The 15,756-nt window shown below is 50.2% G+C and overlaps 1 protein-coding gene across 1 annotated transcript in view; it reads left to right on the forward strand.

Moving 5' to 3' along the window:
• Positions 1 to 1,585: 1,585 nt before the first annotated feature.
• FAM3B (FAM3 metabolism regulating signaling molecule B) overlaps positions 1,586 to 15,756 on the forward strand; it is a 60,195-nt gene continuing 46,024 nt past the window's right edge. Inside the window, exons 1-2 of the mRNA XM_020899815.2 lie at positions 1,586 to 1,664; positions 9,373 to 9,516. Of these exons, the coding sequence (XP_020755474.1) occupies positions 1,646 to 1,664; positions 9,373 to 9,516 (163 nt within the window). The 5' untranslated portion in view covers positions 1,586 to 1,645. The remainder of the gene's footprint in view (positions 1,665 to 9,372; positions 9,517 to 15,756) is intronic.

Below are 15,756 nucleotides of genomic sequence, written 5' to 3' on the forward strand. Positions count from 1 at the left end.
GTACTCAAAGTCTTAAAACAGAAAATAGAATGGTGGTTACCAGGTGCTAGTGGGGAGAGGATGGGAAGTTGATTAATAGGAACAAAGTTGTAGTTTTGCAAGATAAAAACGTTCTGGAGTTCCGTTGTGCAAAAATGTGAGTAGTCTTAACATCACTGAACTGTACACTTAAAAGTGTACATTTTTAAAAATTTGGTAAAAAGTGACAAATTTTATGTTAAGAGCACTTTTGACTACATTTTTTTTAAATGAAAGCAAACTCAGAGATAAAAGCTCCATCTCCAAAATGAGGTGAGCTCAAGACAAAGATGAGATGAAACCCACACTCCCTTTAATGAGCTGATTCATAGTGTTTAGTGTAACTGTTAGGAATAGTTGGGGAATGACTTCTGAGTAGCACTATAGAGCAGCTCAGAGAAGCATCCAGACGGAAATGTGCCATGCTCAAGCCGGTTCTCCTTCTGGAGTCCTGGAGTGAAGTGAGTGAAAGTCGCTCAGTTGTGTCATACTGTTTGCCTCTGTAGCCCACCAGGCTCCTCTGTCCATGGAATTCTCCAGGCCAGAATACTAGAGTGGGTATCCTATTCCTTCTCCAGTGGATCTTCCAGACCCAGGAATTGATCTGGGGTCTTCAGCATTGCAGGTGGATTCTTTTCCAACTGAACTACCGGGGAAGCTGGTCCCGGAGAAGGAGTTGTAATAGAGACCCCTGTCTTATGGGCAGGTCACAGCCAAGCTTCCTTGGACCCCCACCACCACCCAGGGTACTTTGGAATCTTCTGGGCTTTCTTAGGGGAGCAGAACTGCAGGAGCCAACAGATCCAGAGGGTGGCGCTTCCTGCCTCTCAGGAGCTCTTTTTTCCACAAAAGTGACCAACTGCCCTTGGAACTTTAACTTGCCCTTGGGATTCTGAGTCCACCGTGACTTTCAAAAGCCCCTACAACCTGATGGATGTCTGCAGTGCAAGCCGTCTGTGGGGGAGACACAGCCCTTTCTCTTTGGAGGTGGCGCGTCTTCTGGGTAGCTCACTTCCAACATCTGTTGGCCTCCCACTCGAGCATGCCTGTTCTCCTGGAAACTCAAGGACCTGCAGCCCTGCCACCCTGACCATGGGGCCTGGGACATTGCTCTGTTTTCCATGATTAACTCCCTGAGTCAAGGAGGAAGCAAGAGGCAGGAGGCTGGACTGTGCAAACAGCAGTGGGCAGAAACTTCTGGAGGAAGCGAAGAGCCTTAGAACAGTGACCCGGGTAACCTGGACTTGGAACCTGGATTCTGGTGGAACGTCTTAAAGACTCAGAATATGGCTATCTTGGCAGTCTGTTGATCTTGAGAGACAATTGGGAACTGGAGCCGCCAACCATAAAGGGAGGGCGTCCTCCCTTCAGAGCAAAACCCTCTGGTTCTTTCCCTAGTCAGCCTGGGCTGCTGACCCAGAGCTCGGGGCGCAGCCAGCGCACCTGCCGCGCTCACCTGCCCCGCCCGCACCCGCCTGGCACATCGGCACACGCATTGCCCGCCCTCCTCGCCCCGGCCGGCCCCCCAGGGCGTGTCGCCCAGTGGTCAGTCCAGCCCTCGCCAGGCTCTCTCTGTCGCCCGGAGCTGCGGCCAAGGGTCAGGAGGGCCCGGAGCCGCACCTGGAAGATGCGCCCCGTGGCTGCCGGTGAGTGCAATGCCCCACCGGAGGGAGACGGGAAGGGGGGCCCGGCACTGGAGAGTCGCCCGCTCGCCCTTCCTGGGACCGCCGCGCGGAGCCAGAGGTGGGGGCGGCACCGGGAGGGTCTTCTCTTCGGGGATCAGGAATGCGCGAAGCGAATCCAGCCGCGGTGCGAGTGGGCTGGGGTTTCGTCCGCCCTCCCGCCTGTCCCCACCGCCCTAGTGGCGCGCAGGGCGGAGAAAAGGGGGGAACCAGTGACTGTGAGCAGGCAGTGGCTGAGCGCAGCTAGAGCAGAACCCAGTGAGCCCTTACGCGGGAGGTGCTCAAGGCCCCCCGCGCTCCAGGGCCGGGAGGGGGCTGCCCGAACCGGTCAGAGGGCCTTGTGAACTGCACTTGGGGTCCCTCGGGCCGAAGCCAGGGATCCTAGCCACAGGTCCACCCAGCGAACCCAGGGAATTATGAAGAGTGCAGAAGCTAAGTGTTTTAAGTCACCGGGTGGCTGGGAAGTGGGGGCTCATTAACAAGGAATGCCCCATTGTCCCTTTTATGACAGTTCCAGTAGCGTCTTTTTATAAGACGCCCTACTCCCCACTCCTCTCCTCCAAACTACTTGAGCCTGCAGAATGTTTGGGGGGAAAAAGTAAGAAAGATACTATTTCATCTCCCAGCACTCGTTTTCCCAGCAGTGGCCTCTATGTGCCTCGCCCTCCCGCCTGCCTGCGAATTCAGGCACCCTGGGGTCCATGTGAACCTCTGGCCCCTGCCACACATTCCCTTTCTAGTCAATTTTGCTGTTTCTTCCGTAATCTGAGGAGATCTGGATTCCTCCCAGAGCATGGCAGCATAGTGGGAAGAAATGAAAAGATCAAAAATGGAGCGTTCTCCTGGCCTCTCTAGAGGTCAGCCCTCCATCCCTGGGTGGCAGGCGACCTCCTTCCTCCCTGAGAGGCATTCTGGTTGTGTGACCAGACAGCAGAAAGTCCCGCTCACTGCCTTTCTGCTCCATGCCCAACATGTAGGAAAGCCCAGTTTTAAGACTTTTGTTGTATTTGTGTAAAATATCCATGCTTTCTACAAAACCATTTTTCTATGAACAGTACTGCTTTGGGTAACTCGCAGGGCTTGTAGGATAAATGTGAGGAGATGCACCTCTTTGCTTGGGGGAAAATATATCTCTTGGGGCACTGACTTTTATTACAGCCATTTTGGAAATTTTTTTTTTTTTCATTATTTCTACATTATATACTTGGGCTTTCCAGGTGGCGCTAGTGGTAAAGAATCTGCCTGTCAATGCTAGAGACAAAAGAGGCGCGGTTTCAATCCCTAGGTCAGGAAGATCCCCGGGAGGAGGAAATGACACCCCACTCTAGCATTCTTACCAGAAGAATCCCGTGGACAGAGGAGCCTAGTGGGCTACAGTCCATGGGGTCACAAAAAGTGAGACACAACTGAGCATCTGAGCACAACATATTATTTAGTATATACTTATCATATGATTTTGCTGTTGACTTGGTGGAAAATAATTGAATATTATTAGATTGCTTTCCCCCCCACCTACTACTTTTTCACACACAGTCCTTGTGATTCATTTGTGAGCTATGTGGTCCTTTCACATCAAGCTTTGAAGTCACACCGAGTTGTCATTTATCTGGGTGTGGCTGCCAGAGAAAATACTCGCAAAAGGTCAGGGCTATGCCACTTTTGATTTTGTGAGCTAAGGATCTGACAATGCGTGGAAGTAGCATTTCCCTAGACACTTCAGCCAAGCCCCAGGTCTGCCCCGAGTAGGGCTCTAGGAAGGACACTCAGACCGAAGGAGAAGGGCAGCTACCTGGAACAGTCATCCTAATTCCTTAAAAGTACGGGTGTTGGCATGTGAACTTTGAAAGGTGGGTTACCTTGCAAACCTGCTGAGATGCTCCGACATGACACTTCCCAGCCGCACTGCCACAAAGCCTCGTCAACAGGACTGTGACAGTTGTGGCCACTGGGACCAGCAGGGCCTGGAGCCACAAAGCCGCTGAAACCCAAGTCTGGTCCACCCACCCCTCAGCGCCCCCAGCTTCTCAAGGACAAGAAGTGCAGGTGTGGCTGCTCCGGGGGACCAGGGGATGTGGGTCCCTGTGGGGAGGCTGCCAGTAACAAACAGCATCCTTGTCCACTTGATGTGGAAGGAATCCCTCTTGAGTGTACTCTTGTGGGTTCAGGACTGGATTTGGGGGAGATCCTGAGACCCTCCTCACCAGTATCCTGCCTTAGTGTGCACTGGCTTTGTCCTCCAGCCTAAGTGGTCAGCGCCAGCCTGAAACACCCGAGGATCTGAGTGGGGGGCGAAGGGAGGGCATACACACGTGTGCCCTAACAGAGGGTCTCTGAGGAGGAAGTTCCACCTTCCTGCCTGTGCCCAGAATGGCCTTTGCTCTAATGCTCATGGGTGACAACTGGTAGAAGCGCTCAGGACACGTCTGTGGGCTGATGACAACTTTATTGCCTTATGAGGAAAGGCCAGATCCTGGTCCCAGAATCACAGAAGTTCCTGGACTCTGTGTACTTCCTCTATCTCCTCCTCCACGTCTGAAGGTGCTGGACCTCGCCTGCTGGGGTAGACCTCCCCGCCCTGCCCCCTGCACCGAGGCTGATCTTAGCCAAGTCCTTGAGCCTCCACCTTTCCCAAGATGAATCCTCAGCCATGCCCCCCACCGCGGCCCCAGGTGCTGGCTCCACCACCCACCCGTGCCTCATCTTCTTACCGTAAACTGGTCAGTACATGCTGCTGGGTCTGCCCGCCCTCCCCAGGAGGGTTCTGGCTGCAGATCATGGCTCCTCCCAGTCACTGTGGGAAACTTGGCCTGGGGGTCAGCAGCTGCACCCCTCCCCCAGAGCACAGACTCTTTATAGCCTTCCTAGGAGCCCCTGGAAAACGTTCAAGTTCCAAGTTCATGATTCCTTGTGTGAGGATGTCTGGGCTTTTATTCTCTCTTCATTATCTTCCCTGTCACTGCCACCGGTTTGTCCTTGTTCATGTGGGGACAAAACCATGCCTCCCTTCCAAGCAAAAGGGCATCAGAGAGGTGGCACCCCACTCCCTTTCAGTCTCCTCCAAACCAAACAGCAACTCTTTGCTCAAAGATCTCACGTGTGACATTGAGAAGATCTGAATAACCTCCACTTTGCCAGTTTTCTTCAAATACAACACTTGTCTGTGAATTGACACGTGGGACACAGTGAACTATTGTTTTTGAACCTGAGACTCTGTTGATGCCGAATCCATGCTTCCAGCAGTCGCATCCCACGGTTCACTCAGGGCGCACCCAGCAGCCTGTCTGGGACACCCTGTGACCCTCACCCCATCCCCAGTGCGCTGTGCAGACCTGAAGGGGAGATGCAGTGGGCAACGCCGATGGGCTGACCCGCGGGTGCCCACGCAGGCCACACCCAGGAGGCCACAGATCCGCGCTGGGGCCGTTGAAGGAACAGATGGCCAGGGTCTAGAGGTGGGCGCCGTGGGGGCAGAGGGACAAACTCATCCCCAGGGTGCAGATGCAGCAGGCAGCTCGGCAGCGGGTCGGCGAGGCTGGAGCTCAGAACAGACAAAGGGGTTTCCGGGACAGCATGCCAGCTCCCCCTGGGCTCTCGCTGTGTTTTCTGTGGCTGGTTTTTCCAGCTTGGAGGTGTCCCTGTGCTAGGGACTGCAATAACCACACTGTTTCAGTCATTTCCCAGCCGAAAGCCTTCTCTGCATTACATTCTAACCTTCTCAGAAACTGCATGGTTGGAAAAAAGAGGGAATTGATATTGAAATATGCACTTGAAAAAATGACTAAATGATCCCGGTGAGGCAGAGGGGTCTTGTTTCACCAGGTGACTACCTAAGCTAACCAGACACCCCCCCCCCCCAAGCACCTGCAGCACTGACCGGATATAACCCACCCCATGTTAGTCCAGGTCGGTGGGGGAGGCGGGGGGAGGGAATCTCTAGGTATTAGGAATGAAGAGGGAGCTGAGATCCGGGGCTCAACACGGCCAGACTGACAGAGGTTTGCATTTCATCATGGCCAGAGAAAGAGGATACCCAGGGCTGGGCTCTGGAGAGTGGGAAAGGGGGCTGGGGAATACCCACTGGTCTCTGCTCAGGGCTCTGGGTGGGGCGACACCAGCGCTCTGACACGGACTAGGTGTCCAGCCACTCAGTTCACCTCTGACACCCACCACCCACAGAACCAAGGGGCTAAGGGCTGTGCCCCCTGCGAGCTGCCCTGTCTTCAGATGCCAGCCATAGGCTTCAGGGGCCACCCACACTTCTGAGCAGCCGGCTACAAAACGGAGGCTTCCCACAACTCCTAGGGCAGGGGCATTTCTGGAACGATTCACAGAAACACTGCAAGCACTACTGTATTTGTGATTGCAGTTTTATCCTTTAGGATACAAATCAGGAGGACCAGCCAAATGCAGGGCTTCCCAGGTAGTGCAGTGGTAAAGAATCTGCCTGTCAATGCAGGAGACACAGGTTTGAGCCCTGGGTCGGGAAGATCCCCTGGAGGAGGAAGTGGCAACCCACTCCGGTATTCATGCCTGGAGAATCCCATGGACAGAAGAGCCTGGCAAGTTACAGCCCTTGGGGTCACAAAGAGTGGGACACAACTGAGCAGCAGGCATGGCCATCAGCAAAGACCTGGAGGGCCCAGAGCAAAAGTCCCGTCCCCACACCCCTGGGAATCGGGATACGTCCCCTCCTGGCACATCTGTGTGTTCCCCGCCAGGAAACCCCCCCAAGTTTCTGAGTTCCAAGTTTCACTGGGATCTTATTACATCATTGGTACATGACTGAGCTGGCCTCCTTTCTCTCCCCTCTCCTGGGGTTTGAGAGTGGGTCTGAGGTATGGGCTGGGTCTTTCTGGCATGGCCAGCCACCCTCCCTGGAAACTATCCCAAGACCCACCTCATTAGCATAAATTTTGGTGTGGATGAAAGGGGCCCCGTATGAACCACAGCAGACACTCCAATCAGGAAGTTATCAGAGTTTGAGGAATTCTGTGCCAGGAACTGGGATAAAGATGAGATGTATCCTTTATTATGTGCATGGGTGCAGGCTAAATCGCTTCAGTTGCGTCCAACTCTTGGTGACCCTATGGACTGTATCCCACCAGGCTTCTCTGTCCATGGGATTCTCCAGACAAGAATACTGGAGTGACTGCTATTTCCTCCTCCAGGGGATCTTCCCAGCCCAGGGATCAAACCCATGTCTCTTATATCTCCTGCATTAGTAGGTGGATTCTTTACCACTAGCACCACCTGGGAAGCCCATTCTTTATTACACTCCAGTGATAAGTCAGCACCCACCATGGGGAGCACCTAGGTTCGCTACCAGGGAGAAAGAAGAGCCAGGATGGGGGACCTGGGAAGACAGAGGCCATAGAGATGAAGAGAGGTCTGTGGCGGGCCCCCAGTAGCCTGGCCAGTGGATTCCACCAAAGCCTGGCAGGGGACGTGTGGAATTGGAAAGAGGCCCAGACGTCGGAGCCTGTCCTGGGCAAGATGTGGGGCAGGAGCAGACTGGGGAGCTGGGGAAGATCAAGGGTTTCGTCTGGGGCCTGCGAGGCCCTGCGAGTTATCCTGGGTGCTGACAGGTCAGCAAGGGGGCAGCCTTGTCCAGAGCTTGGAGGATGGTCCGGGTGAGCTCATCTGAGATCCTGCGGAGAGACACAGGGGGGAAAAGCCAGCAGAGGAGGCCAGGTCTGCCCAGGACAGGGGAACCTCCCGCCTCCAGGAGGGTGTATGCTGTCCAGGGAGGGTGTGGACGGGGCAGAGCCATCCCAGGGGCCTGGGGCTGGCAGCCTAGAGGCTCTGGAGGCCTCGACCAGAACAGCTGCCTGGAGCGCAGGGAGATGGTGTGGCCTGGAGCCACTCCAGGGTACAGTTATTTCTGGATGCTTTGCCTGAGAGGGAACAGAAAGAAGACAGTGAGGACGTGTGGGGCCCGGTGGGCAGGCTCTTCCCTTGCCTTCCCCTCCCCCCTCTTGTTTTACCCTCATCCTCCATTCCTTTCTCCCTCTCTTTCCTCCCTCTCTCCCTTCCTTCATCCTTCCATCCATCCATTCGTCCTCTTGTTATTTCTCAGGACTGGACCTAAACACTTATGGGGGACATCCCTGAGTCCCCTTGTGCAGGGTCTTGGGCCATCCCTGGATCTTGGCAGTTTGGGGAATGCTGCACAGTCTTGATCTGTGGACTCTTTACGGAGTAAAATCTAAAAAATTTGTCTGTGGAGGGACAGAGCTATCCCCCAGGCCTCTAGGAACCTAAGAGTGCATCATTGCCTTGTCCCCAGAAGTTAAAAGGAGGATCCTGGAGTCTGTCGACCAGACAGAGTCTCTCCAGGGACGTCTGTGGAGGCAGTCCGAGCGCGGTTTGGTAAAGAATTTCCAGACACAGAGCATCTCAGAAGGGAGTGAATTTATTATTAAGAGCAAAGAGCAGAGATAATGTGGGCTTTGGGAGGTGCTCAGCGGGCCGACAACTCCTGAAAGACCAGGGAGAGTCAACAGTTTTCATGGGTCAATAGCCAATTATTGTAGCCTCAAGACAAAATTACTGCTGGAAGGTTAGCATTAGGTGATTGGTTGGGGTACTGTACGGTATTTGGGCTTCCCTGGTAGTTCAGCTGGTAAAGAATCCACCTGTAAGACAGGAGACCCCAGTTCGATTCCTGGATTGGGAAGATCCTCCTGGAGAAGGGATAGGCTACCCACTCCGGTACTCTTGGGCTTTCCTGGTGTCTCAGATGGTAAAGAATCTGCCTGCAGTGCAGGAGACCTGAGTTCCATCTCTGGGTTGGAAAGATCCCCTGGAGGAGGGCATGGCAACCCACTCCAGTATTCTTGCCTGGAGAATCGCATGGATGGAGGAGTCTGGCAGGATACAGTCAGTGGGGTCGCAAAGAGTCAGACACGACTGAGCAGCACAGTGTGTTTACTGGAGTGGGCATTCTCTCTAACTGGGAGGCAGGAAGTAATGATCGGGGGCTTTTGGCAATGGTTAAAAAGGGGCTCAGTCAGCTTCAGAGTTGACCTTGATTCTGGGTTCTGCTTCCACTTCCGTGTGATCGGTGCAAAGCCTCACACCCGTGGCCTGCAGCAGGACTCCACAACATCCTTCGCCAGGAACCGTGGGTGTCCCTCCAGCCTTGTCTGAGAATAATGACAGTCTGGGGACCATTTCCAGTGTCACAAGGGTGACTGCGTGCTCATGGGTGCCAGGTCCCACCCTAGCACTGGAGTGACACAGTAAACAAACCAGGGCGCCTCCGCCACCCTCCGGGTTTCTGTCTGCTTCCAGGAGCTTCCTAAGTCCCACGGGCTCTGGAGGGAAGGGCCTCTTCAGTCCCGAGGCCAGGTGTCAGGGCTGCCTGACGAGTCCTTGATGTGAGCCCGTGAGGAAGCTCACCAGCACAGCAGCAGATGGGAAACTCAGCCCGACCTCCTTCACATCCCACTCCTGTCACCTGCTCACCTCACCCTATCCTGTTCCCCCATGGCTGTGCTCGGAAGCCAGTGGGCTCCACTGAGTGCCCCCAGGCCCTTGCCAGCCCACCGTCCTGAGGAATTCCCCATGGGGCATTCTGCCAAGACTCAGGGGTGCCATCAGGAAGGCCTGGATGGGGTCAGGAGAGCAGGTGGGGGCACCCACATGCGTCTTGTTGTCTGTCTGTCCACAGGCACCCTGAAGGCAGTGTTCTTCATCTTCGTCTCCCTGTGTGCCTGGTACTCCGGGTACCTGCTAGCAGAGCTCATCCCAGACGTGCACCTGTCCAGCGCCGTCTACAGCATCCAGAGCATCGGCAAGAAGCCCGTCCTCAAAGGTGGGTACCACGGTGGGGTCAAGGCAAGGACTTGCAGCCCTGCTGCAGCGGTGCAGCTGGGCTGTGGTCTCTACTGCCGTTTATGTTGATGAGAAAGAGGAGGAGGAAGAGGAAGAATTCTGTCCCCTAGTTCCCACTCCATTGCCCTGCTCACACCCCATGAGACCCCAAGCAAACCATGATGTTAGGAAAACAAGCTTTATGTGCAGGATGCATTAAAAATTCACAATGGAATAGGGGATGAAGTGAAATTACAAAATATCCACTAAAAATTACATTGGAAAATGTGTGGGACCCTGAAGTCATCATCTGTTCGTTTTCCCACAATCTCATTGTAAATAGGTAGCTGATATACTTTTAACAGAAATAAATGATACAAAATTAATTGTCACAGGTATAAAGAGCAGGGTGATGATTTTAAAATGTTATAAAAAACCATTCATTTTCAAACTTGTTTACCTTTTGTGGCCAGGGAAAAAAAAAGAATTTTTAGATATTGACTATGACTGAAATGTTTTTATTTCAAGTAGGATTTTTCACAGTGAATTTGCTTGTAATCAGATGGGTTTTATTGCATGTGGATTATGGATGAGGCCAGTGCCCTGGGGGAGACCCTGTGTATTCAGGGAATGGATCTTCTCTCAAAGGGCTGACTTTCTCATTTTCTCCAATTTTATACAAAATGGGAGTCTGTTTCAGGTGAGGGCTTGCCTCCAAGAGCTGTCTCTAACCTGATCTTTTTATACGGGCTCATTCATGTGGTTTCTGATTCCCACCAGGGGAGCGGGGAGGCCCTGTCATCCTCCCTTGTGATGAAGCACGTTGGGTTCTTGGGAACCAAAGGTGGTGCTGAAAGCCAGAAGCTGTGTCCTGGATCCTACTGGCTTGCAGCCTCAGCTCTGGGGGAATTCATGACTGCTCAGGAGTCTGGTGGACCCAGAGTGTGGAGGTTGTGTCTTGTGATTCATAGTTTAACACTCACGTGTGTTGACTTAAAAAAATATTCACAACCTAAAAGTTGAGAGTTATGTTTTATTCAGTGGGAAATTTTAGGACTTCAGGTCCGGGAGACAGCATCTCAAGTAGCTCTAAGAGAAACTCTGAGGAGGCAAGGGGAGGAGCCAGGTTATATAGAAGTTTTGCAACAAAAGGCAGGTAGTCTGAACATCAAAAGATGACCGTTATTTAAAGAAAACCAATATCCCAGGTTAAGGAATTTAGCACTTTTCTATGTATGGGAAGATGCAAGAATCTAGGTTCACTGAAATCATTCCTTTCACATGCGCCTCAGCTCTCCAGCCCAGTATCCTGGTTTGTGTCCTGTGTTCCTCAGAGCTCACCATAGGAAGTGGCTGCAGCCTGATGGCTGCTAGATGGCAGCTGTTCTTTCCTTTTTGAGTTCCCTCACGTCTCACTGGCTCTCATAGGGGGGCTGCAACTGCTGATGACTGTGACATCCTTGTTTACTGATATGGCAAGAAACATTCCATTTCTTACGTGAATAAAAGGTTAAAAGGGGACGGCATCCTCCATGGGGTCGGGCTGGCTTTGCGGCCACACTTGCTCTGTGCTGTTATCCACAGTGTGGCTGGGGGAATGGATGCTCCCGAGGGACAGGTGCGCCCTGTCCAGGTGCCACCTTCAGAGCCCCTCTGTGCCTGGCAGACAGGCGGGTAGAGGATGCTTTCCTGGCCTCAGGAAGGACATGGTTCAAGGACAGAACACAACTCCTGCAGGCCCCGGGGCCCTGGAATCCTCTGTTACTTTGGGCTCTGCACAGAGTTTGACCTACATTCCTCAGTCCCTGAGGCTACAGGCTCAGTCCCTGACACACCCACTCAGAATCAGCAGAGAAGGAAGATTATGTTGAGGTGTGAGGTCAGTGTCGGCACTGAGCAAAACGAATGTTGGAAACTGGGGCTCTGAGCACTGAACCCCCATGGCCCAGGCCCCGGAGTGAGATCACCTGCATCCACCACCGTGGGCTGCCACTCCTTCATCCTGGTTTGGCTTTGCCCACTTCTTTATCTATTCTCTTAAAATGGCCCATTTCTTGACATAGCTGTGGAGGCCCTTGATCATGGCTTTGGAATTCCACGGAGTTGACCCTTCCCTTTGTAAATCCAGTTCTCCCTGGGTTCACACCATCTGTCAGTGGGTTGGGTGTAGCCTCCCCACCATTCATGTGTGATTTTGCACGCACGGGCAAGTCCCGCTGACTCGGCTCATTTTCTAGAGCCAGTCTCCTCCTGCTCAGGAACCTGGGCCGTGGTTGGAATCTGCCTGGACAGCAGGTCTTCGTCCTCTGGCCTCCTTGCCTCCCCCTGCTGCAGCCAAGCGCAGCAGGTAGGGGTCAAAAGTGGTCAACACACAGTTTGGAAAAAGGAAATGAGAGACAGAACTAAAGTTTTAAAGTTGGGACCAGGGGACTCATGACCTCTAGGATCAAGGGCCCTGCTGACCGATTCCACGTCACTTTTTTTGAGCTCTTAGTATGCAGAAGTATCCGGTTTTTAGATAACATAAGGTTCCCATGCCCCCAGTCACGTCCCAGAGTTAATGCTCTTCTCTGTACTTTTATGTTACCTCCTGGTACCAAAGGCATCACACAGCCAGGGGCAGCAGTCTTCACAGGAACATTGGAAGAACCATCAGTGTTTCCACAAGCAGCATTCTGAACTTGTGCTGACCCGGAGTTCCAAGGTTCACACCATGTTCCTCCTTAGCTCAGCAAGGCATGATGACCCCAACTAATGAGCCCAATGTACTTTTTCTTTAGATTATACTTAGTTGCTATATCTCACTTTTATTCTTTTCCCATGGTGTTCTTCTCATGACTTAACCAGCGTGACAGGTGGCTGACTATTAACTCCTGCATTTCCCCCTTTTTGTTTTTGGAGCAGAAGATGTGCCGATCTCACGGCTTCTTTCTTCGTTAGTTCTCGGAGGACTTTTCATGTGCTTCTGGAGACTAAACAGAGGATTATAGTGAAACAACAAAGCACGTGTAGTGTTTTAATGAGACCACCTCTGATATCTTTGGTCCACTCAAGAGGACTCAATGATTTAAGGCCCTCTGCTATTCCTTGAAGTGTATCTGTTCCTGGTAGTAGTCTAAGAGAAGCATGCTGCATGCCAATGGTTTTTGCCTGCTTAATATCTAGAGTAAGGTTGTCAGTCATATAGCCCTGCAAGTGTCGTCTAATATTTTCCCAGGTTTGTTCAGATTGGTTATACTCCTGGGGGGTCACGCAGAAAATAGTAATATTCTCGTCACACTTTAAATGCATTTGTAATTTAAGATTTTGCACTTCTGCCCCTAAGAGTAGCACTGCAGGATGTAGGTTCCTTTCTACATCCACCAACCTGTTGTTAATCTCCTCATCAATATGAGTTTGGGCTCCTCAAGCGGAACTGGCATTTTTATGCCACTCCTGCACAAAAGTGGTGGTTTGTGCCATCTGATGGAGAGCTACTCCCACCACTGCCACTGTGATGGTGATGGCAATAATGCCCATTATGGTGGCAAGAAGGAGCTCAATGAAATACTTGGATTTTTTTCAGAATGGTATTTAGTACTGTGAGCAAAGTATGCATGTCAGGGGAGGGTTCCCAAGGCCTACTTTGAGTTACTGGCAGCCAGACTCCTAAACACCTGTGCAACATCACATAGAAATGGTTAGAGTTGAATCAAGCAAGTATATAGTTTGCAATCCTGGCAGGTTAGGTTCCTTTCTGTCTTGTTAATAGTTATAGTGCCAATCATAATCATGTATGGATCTCAAACACAAGTTTGAGTATAAAACGTCGAGTTTGTTGATGTATTGAATGACAGAGTATAAACTGTGGAATGAGAATAATTTCCATCCCAAATTTGATATTTCTTCAGGCTTATTTCAATATTTCTTCAGGCCAACTTCCATATTTATATTTGAGCCTTACCTGATTTGAGCTGTTGCTATGGTGAAGACATGCCACTGCCATGCCAGATAATCGGATATTCTTTGTGTGTAGTAATAGTAGTGTGATTGTACTCACATACATGCCAATGCAAATTCTTATAAGGATTGCAGGATGAGTTATGGTGTAAGCAATTAGACACTGTATACCCCTTAGGGGACCGGTCCCAGACAATTCCATGGAACCATTAAGTAAGATCACCACCTCAGTCCCGCGACAGTTATCCCAGTGTATTTGATCTTGTCGGTTGGCCCATATGCATCTGTTCTCACACAGGGCTCTATCTGATTTGGTTATTTTGATTAGTTTCTCGATATCCAAAGCTCAATCCAGAAAGTAAATGCAGTTAAACCTTAGTGTGATTTCTGTCCAAAGAATTTACAGAAAGTCAAGCCTGCATTGATAGATTAAGACAGCTCTGGTAAGCATCCAGGCAAAGAGGCCAAGTGTCAAAACCCAAAGTACTATTGAAGGGGGTCTCCTCTTCCTTTTTATGAAGGGCAAACGCTTGTCTTCTGGACCAGGGATCCAGGAGGATTCATTAACATAAACAGGGATAGATCAGCCCAATTAACAGGCCTTAGCAATGGGGGAATTAGGTACATAGGCTCAATAGGTATAATTCTTTGCTTCTGCCAAAGCCCGGGGTAATACTCACTGCGATGGTTATCAGGGCAAACATAGCCATGATCAGGTTGCCTGGAGTCACTGGCTGTTTCTGCTCGGTTTTACTCTACAAGTTGGAATCCACACAGGTTCTAGACCTTCTCCTGGGGAGATACAAGCAAACCCTCTTCCCCATGTAATTAACTTCCCCGGTGACCAAGCATTTATTAGTGGGTCTTGCCACCAAATCACAGACTTAGCTGTATTTGTGGATGTAGCCTGAAAATGTCGCTCAGCTGCAGGTTCCATAGTTTGTGCTGAAATATTCAAAAAATTGATAGTAAATAAAGCTTTATTCAATATTGTTTATTGTCCTATGGCATCGCCCCCTTTTTTGTTTTTGTATCATATGTTTAAGTGATTGATTAGCCCTCTCCAATATGGCCTGTCCTTGTGGATTATAGGGAATGCCGGTAGAATGTTTTATAGACCAAATTTTAAGAAATTGTTGGAATGCTCTACTGGTATAAGCAGGGCCGTTATCAGTTTTTATAGTGTTTGGTAGTTTTATAACAGCAAAACAAGCATATTAATGTCTTTGTACATGTTTTGTAGTCTTACCAGATTGAGTAGTGGTCCATATAAATTAAGAGAATGTATCAATAGTCACATGTATGTAAGAGAGCTTACCAAAGGAAGATATATGAGTTACATCCATTATAACTATGGGTTTCATATGTAACTATATACCATCATTATATCAGTGGCTCAGTCACACATTTGATAATGTAAGGGACAACACTTTTTGAAACAGGCAGTATAGAAAACAATATAGTTAGCAGTAATAGTAAAATCATAAATAAGAACTTTAAGTCAAGAACTTTCATTAGGTATAGCTCAGTAATATCTCCAGGTCATCTGACTTGGTTTGTTAAATGACTGTAGCCTGTTGTTAATTTGCTGGTTGTAGATCCTGGAGCATCTGATCTTCATTCAAAGACTGGTTACTGAGATAATCTTTAGAAACAAACTTAGAGTGTCCTTTTTAATAACTTAATTAAACCTCTTAACAGTGTAACATAAGCACAAGGAACTAGCCTACCAGGCTCATCTTTCCATAAATTCTCCAGGCAAGAGTACTAGAGTGGGTCACCATTTCCTTGTCCAGAGGATCTTCCCGACCCAGGGATTGAACCCAGGTCTCCCGCATTGCAGGCAGACCTCTACCATCTGAGCCACCAGGGAAGCCCCCTTAGTAAATACAGATCTTAATTAGCAAAACTAGAACTGAAGATTCAGTGAAACGTATTAGATGCCATAGGCCTGACATCAGTCGGGGTGGGGGGGATATTTCTTTTAGAGATCCTCAGTATACTCTGAGACTTTTGTAAATGTCTGGAGATAGTCCTTTTTACCTTGATGAAGCTGTTCACAGCCCAAATGTCTCCAATTTCTGGAGGGACGAGGCAAAGAGAAAAGAGAAATGTTTTAATTTTACCTGCAGGTGTAAATCACTAAATTCTTTTAAACCATTAGTGACTTGAGGAGAAGAGCTTTTTTATATCTGAAAACAAAAATTAGAAGCCAGTAATATGTCAGACAAAAAGTCATGAAAATTGTAGTCATATTTAGCAGTCTGTTCAATCTCATGTAACCAATCCCTTTGTTCTGTGG

This window comes from Odocoileus virginianus, chromosome 4 (genome assembly GCF_023699985.2).
Source record: "Odocoileus virginianus isolate 20LAN1187 ecotype Illinois chromosome 4, Ovbor_1.2, whole genome shotgun sequence".
Classification (NCBI taxonomy): Eukaryota; Metazoa; Chordata; class Mammalia; order Artiodactyla; family Cervidae; genus Odocoileus; species Odocoileus virginianus.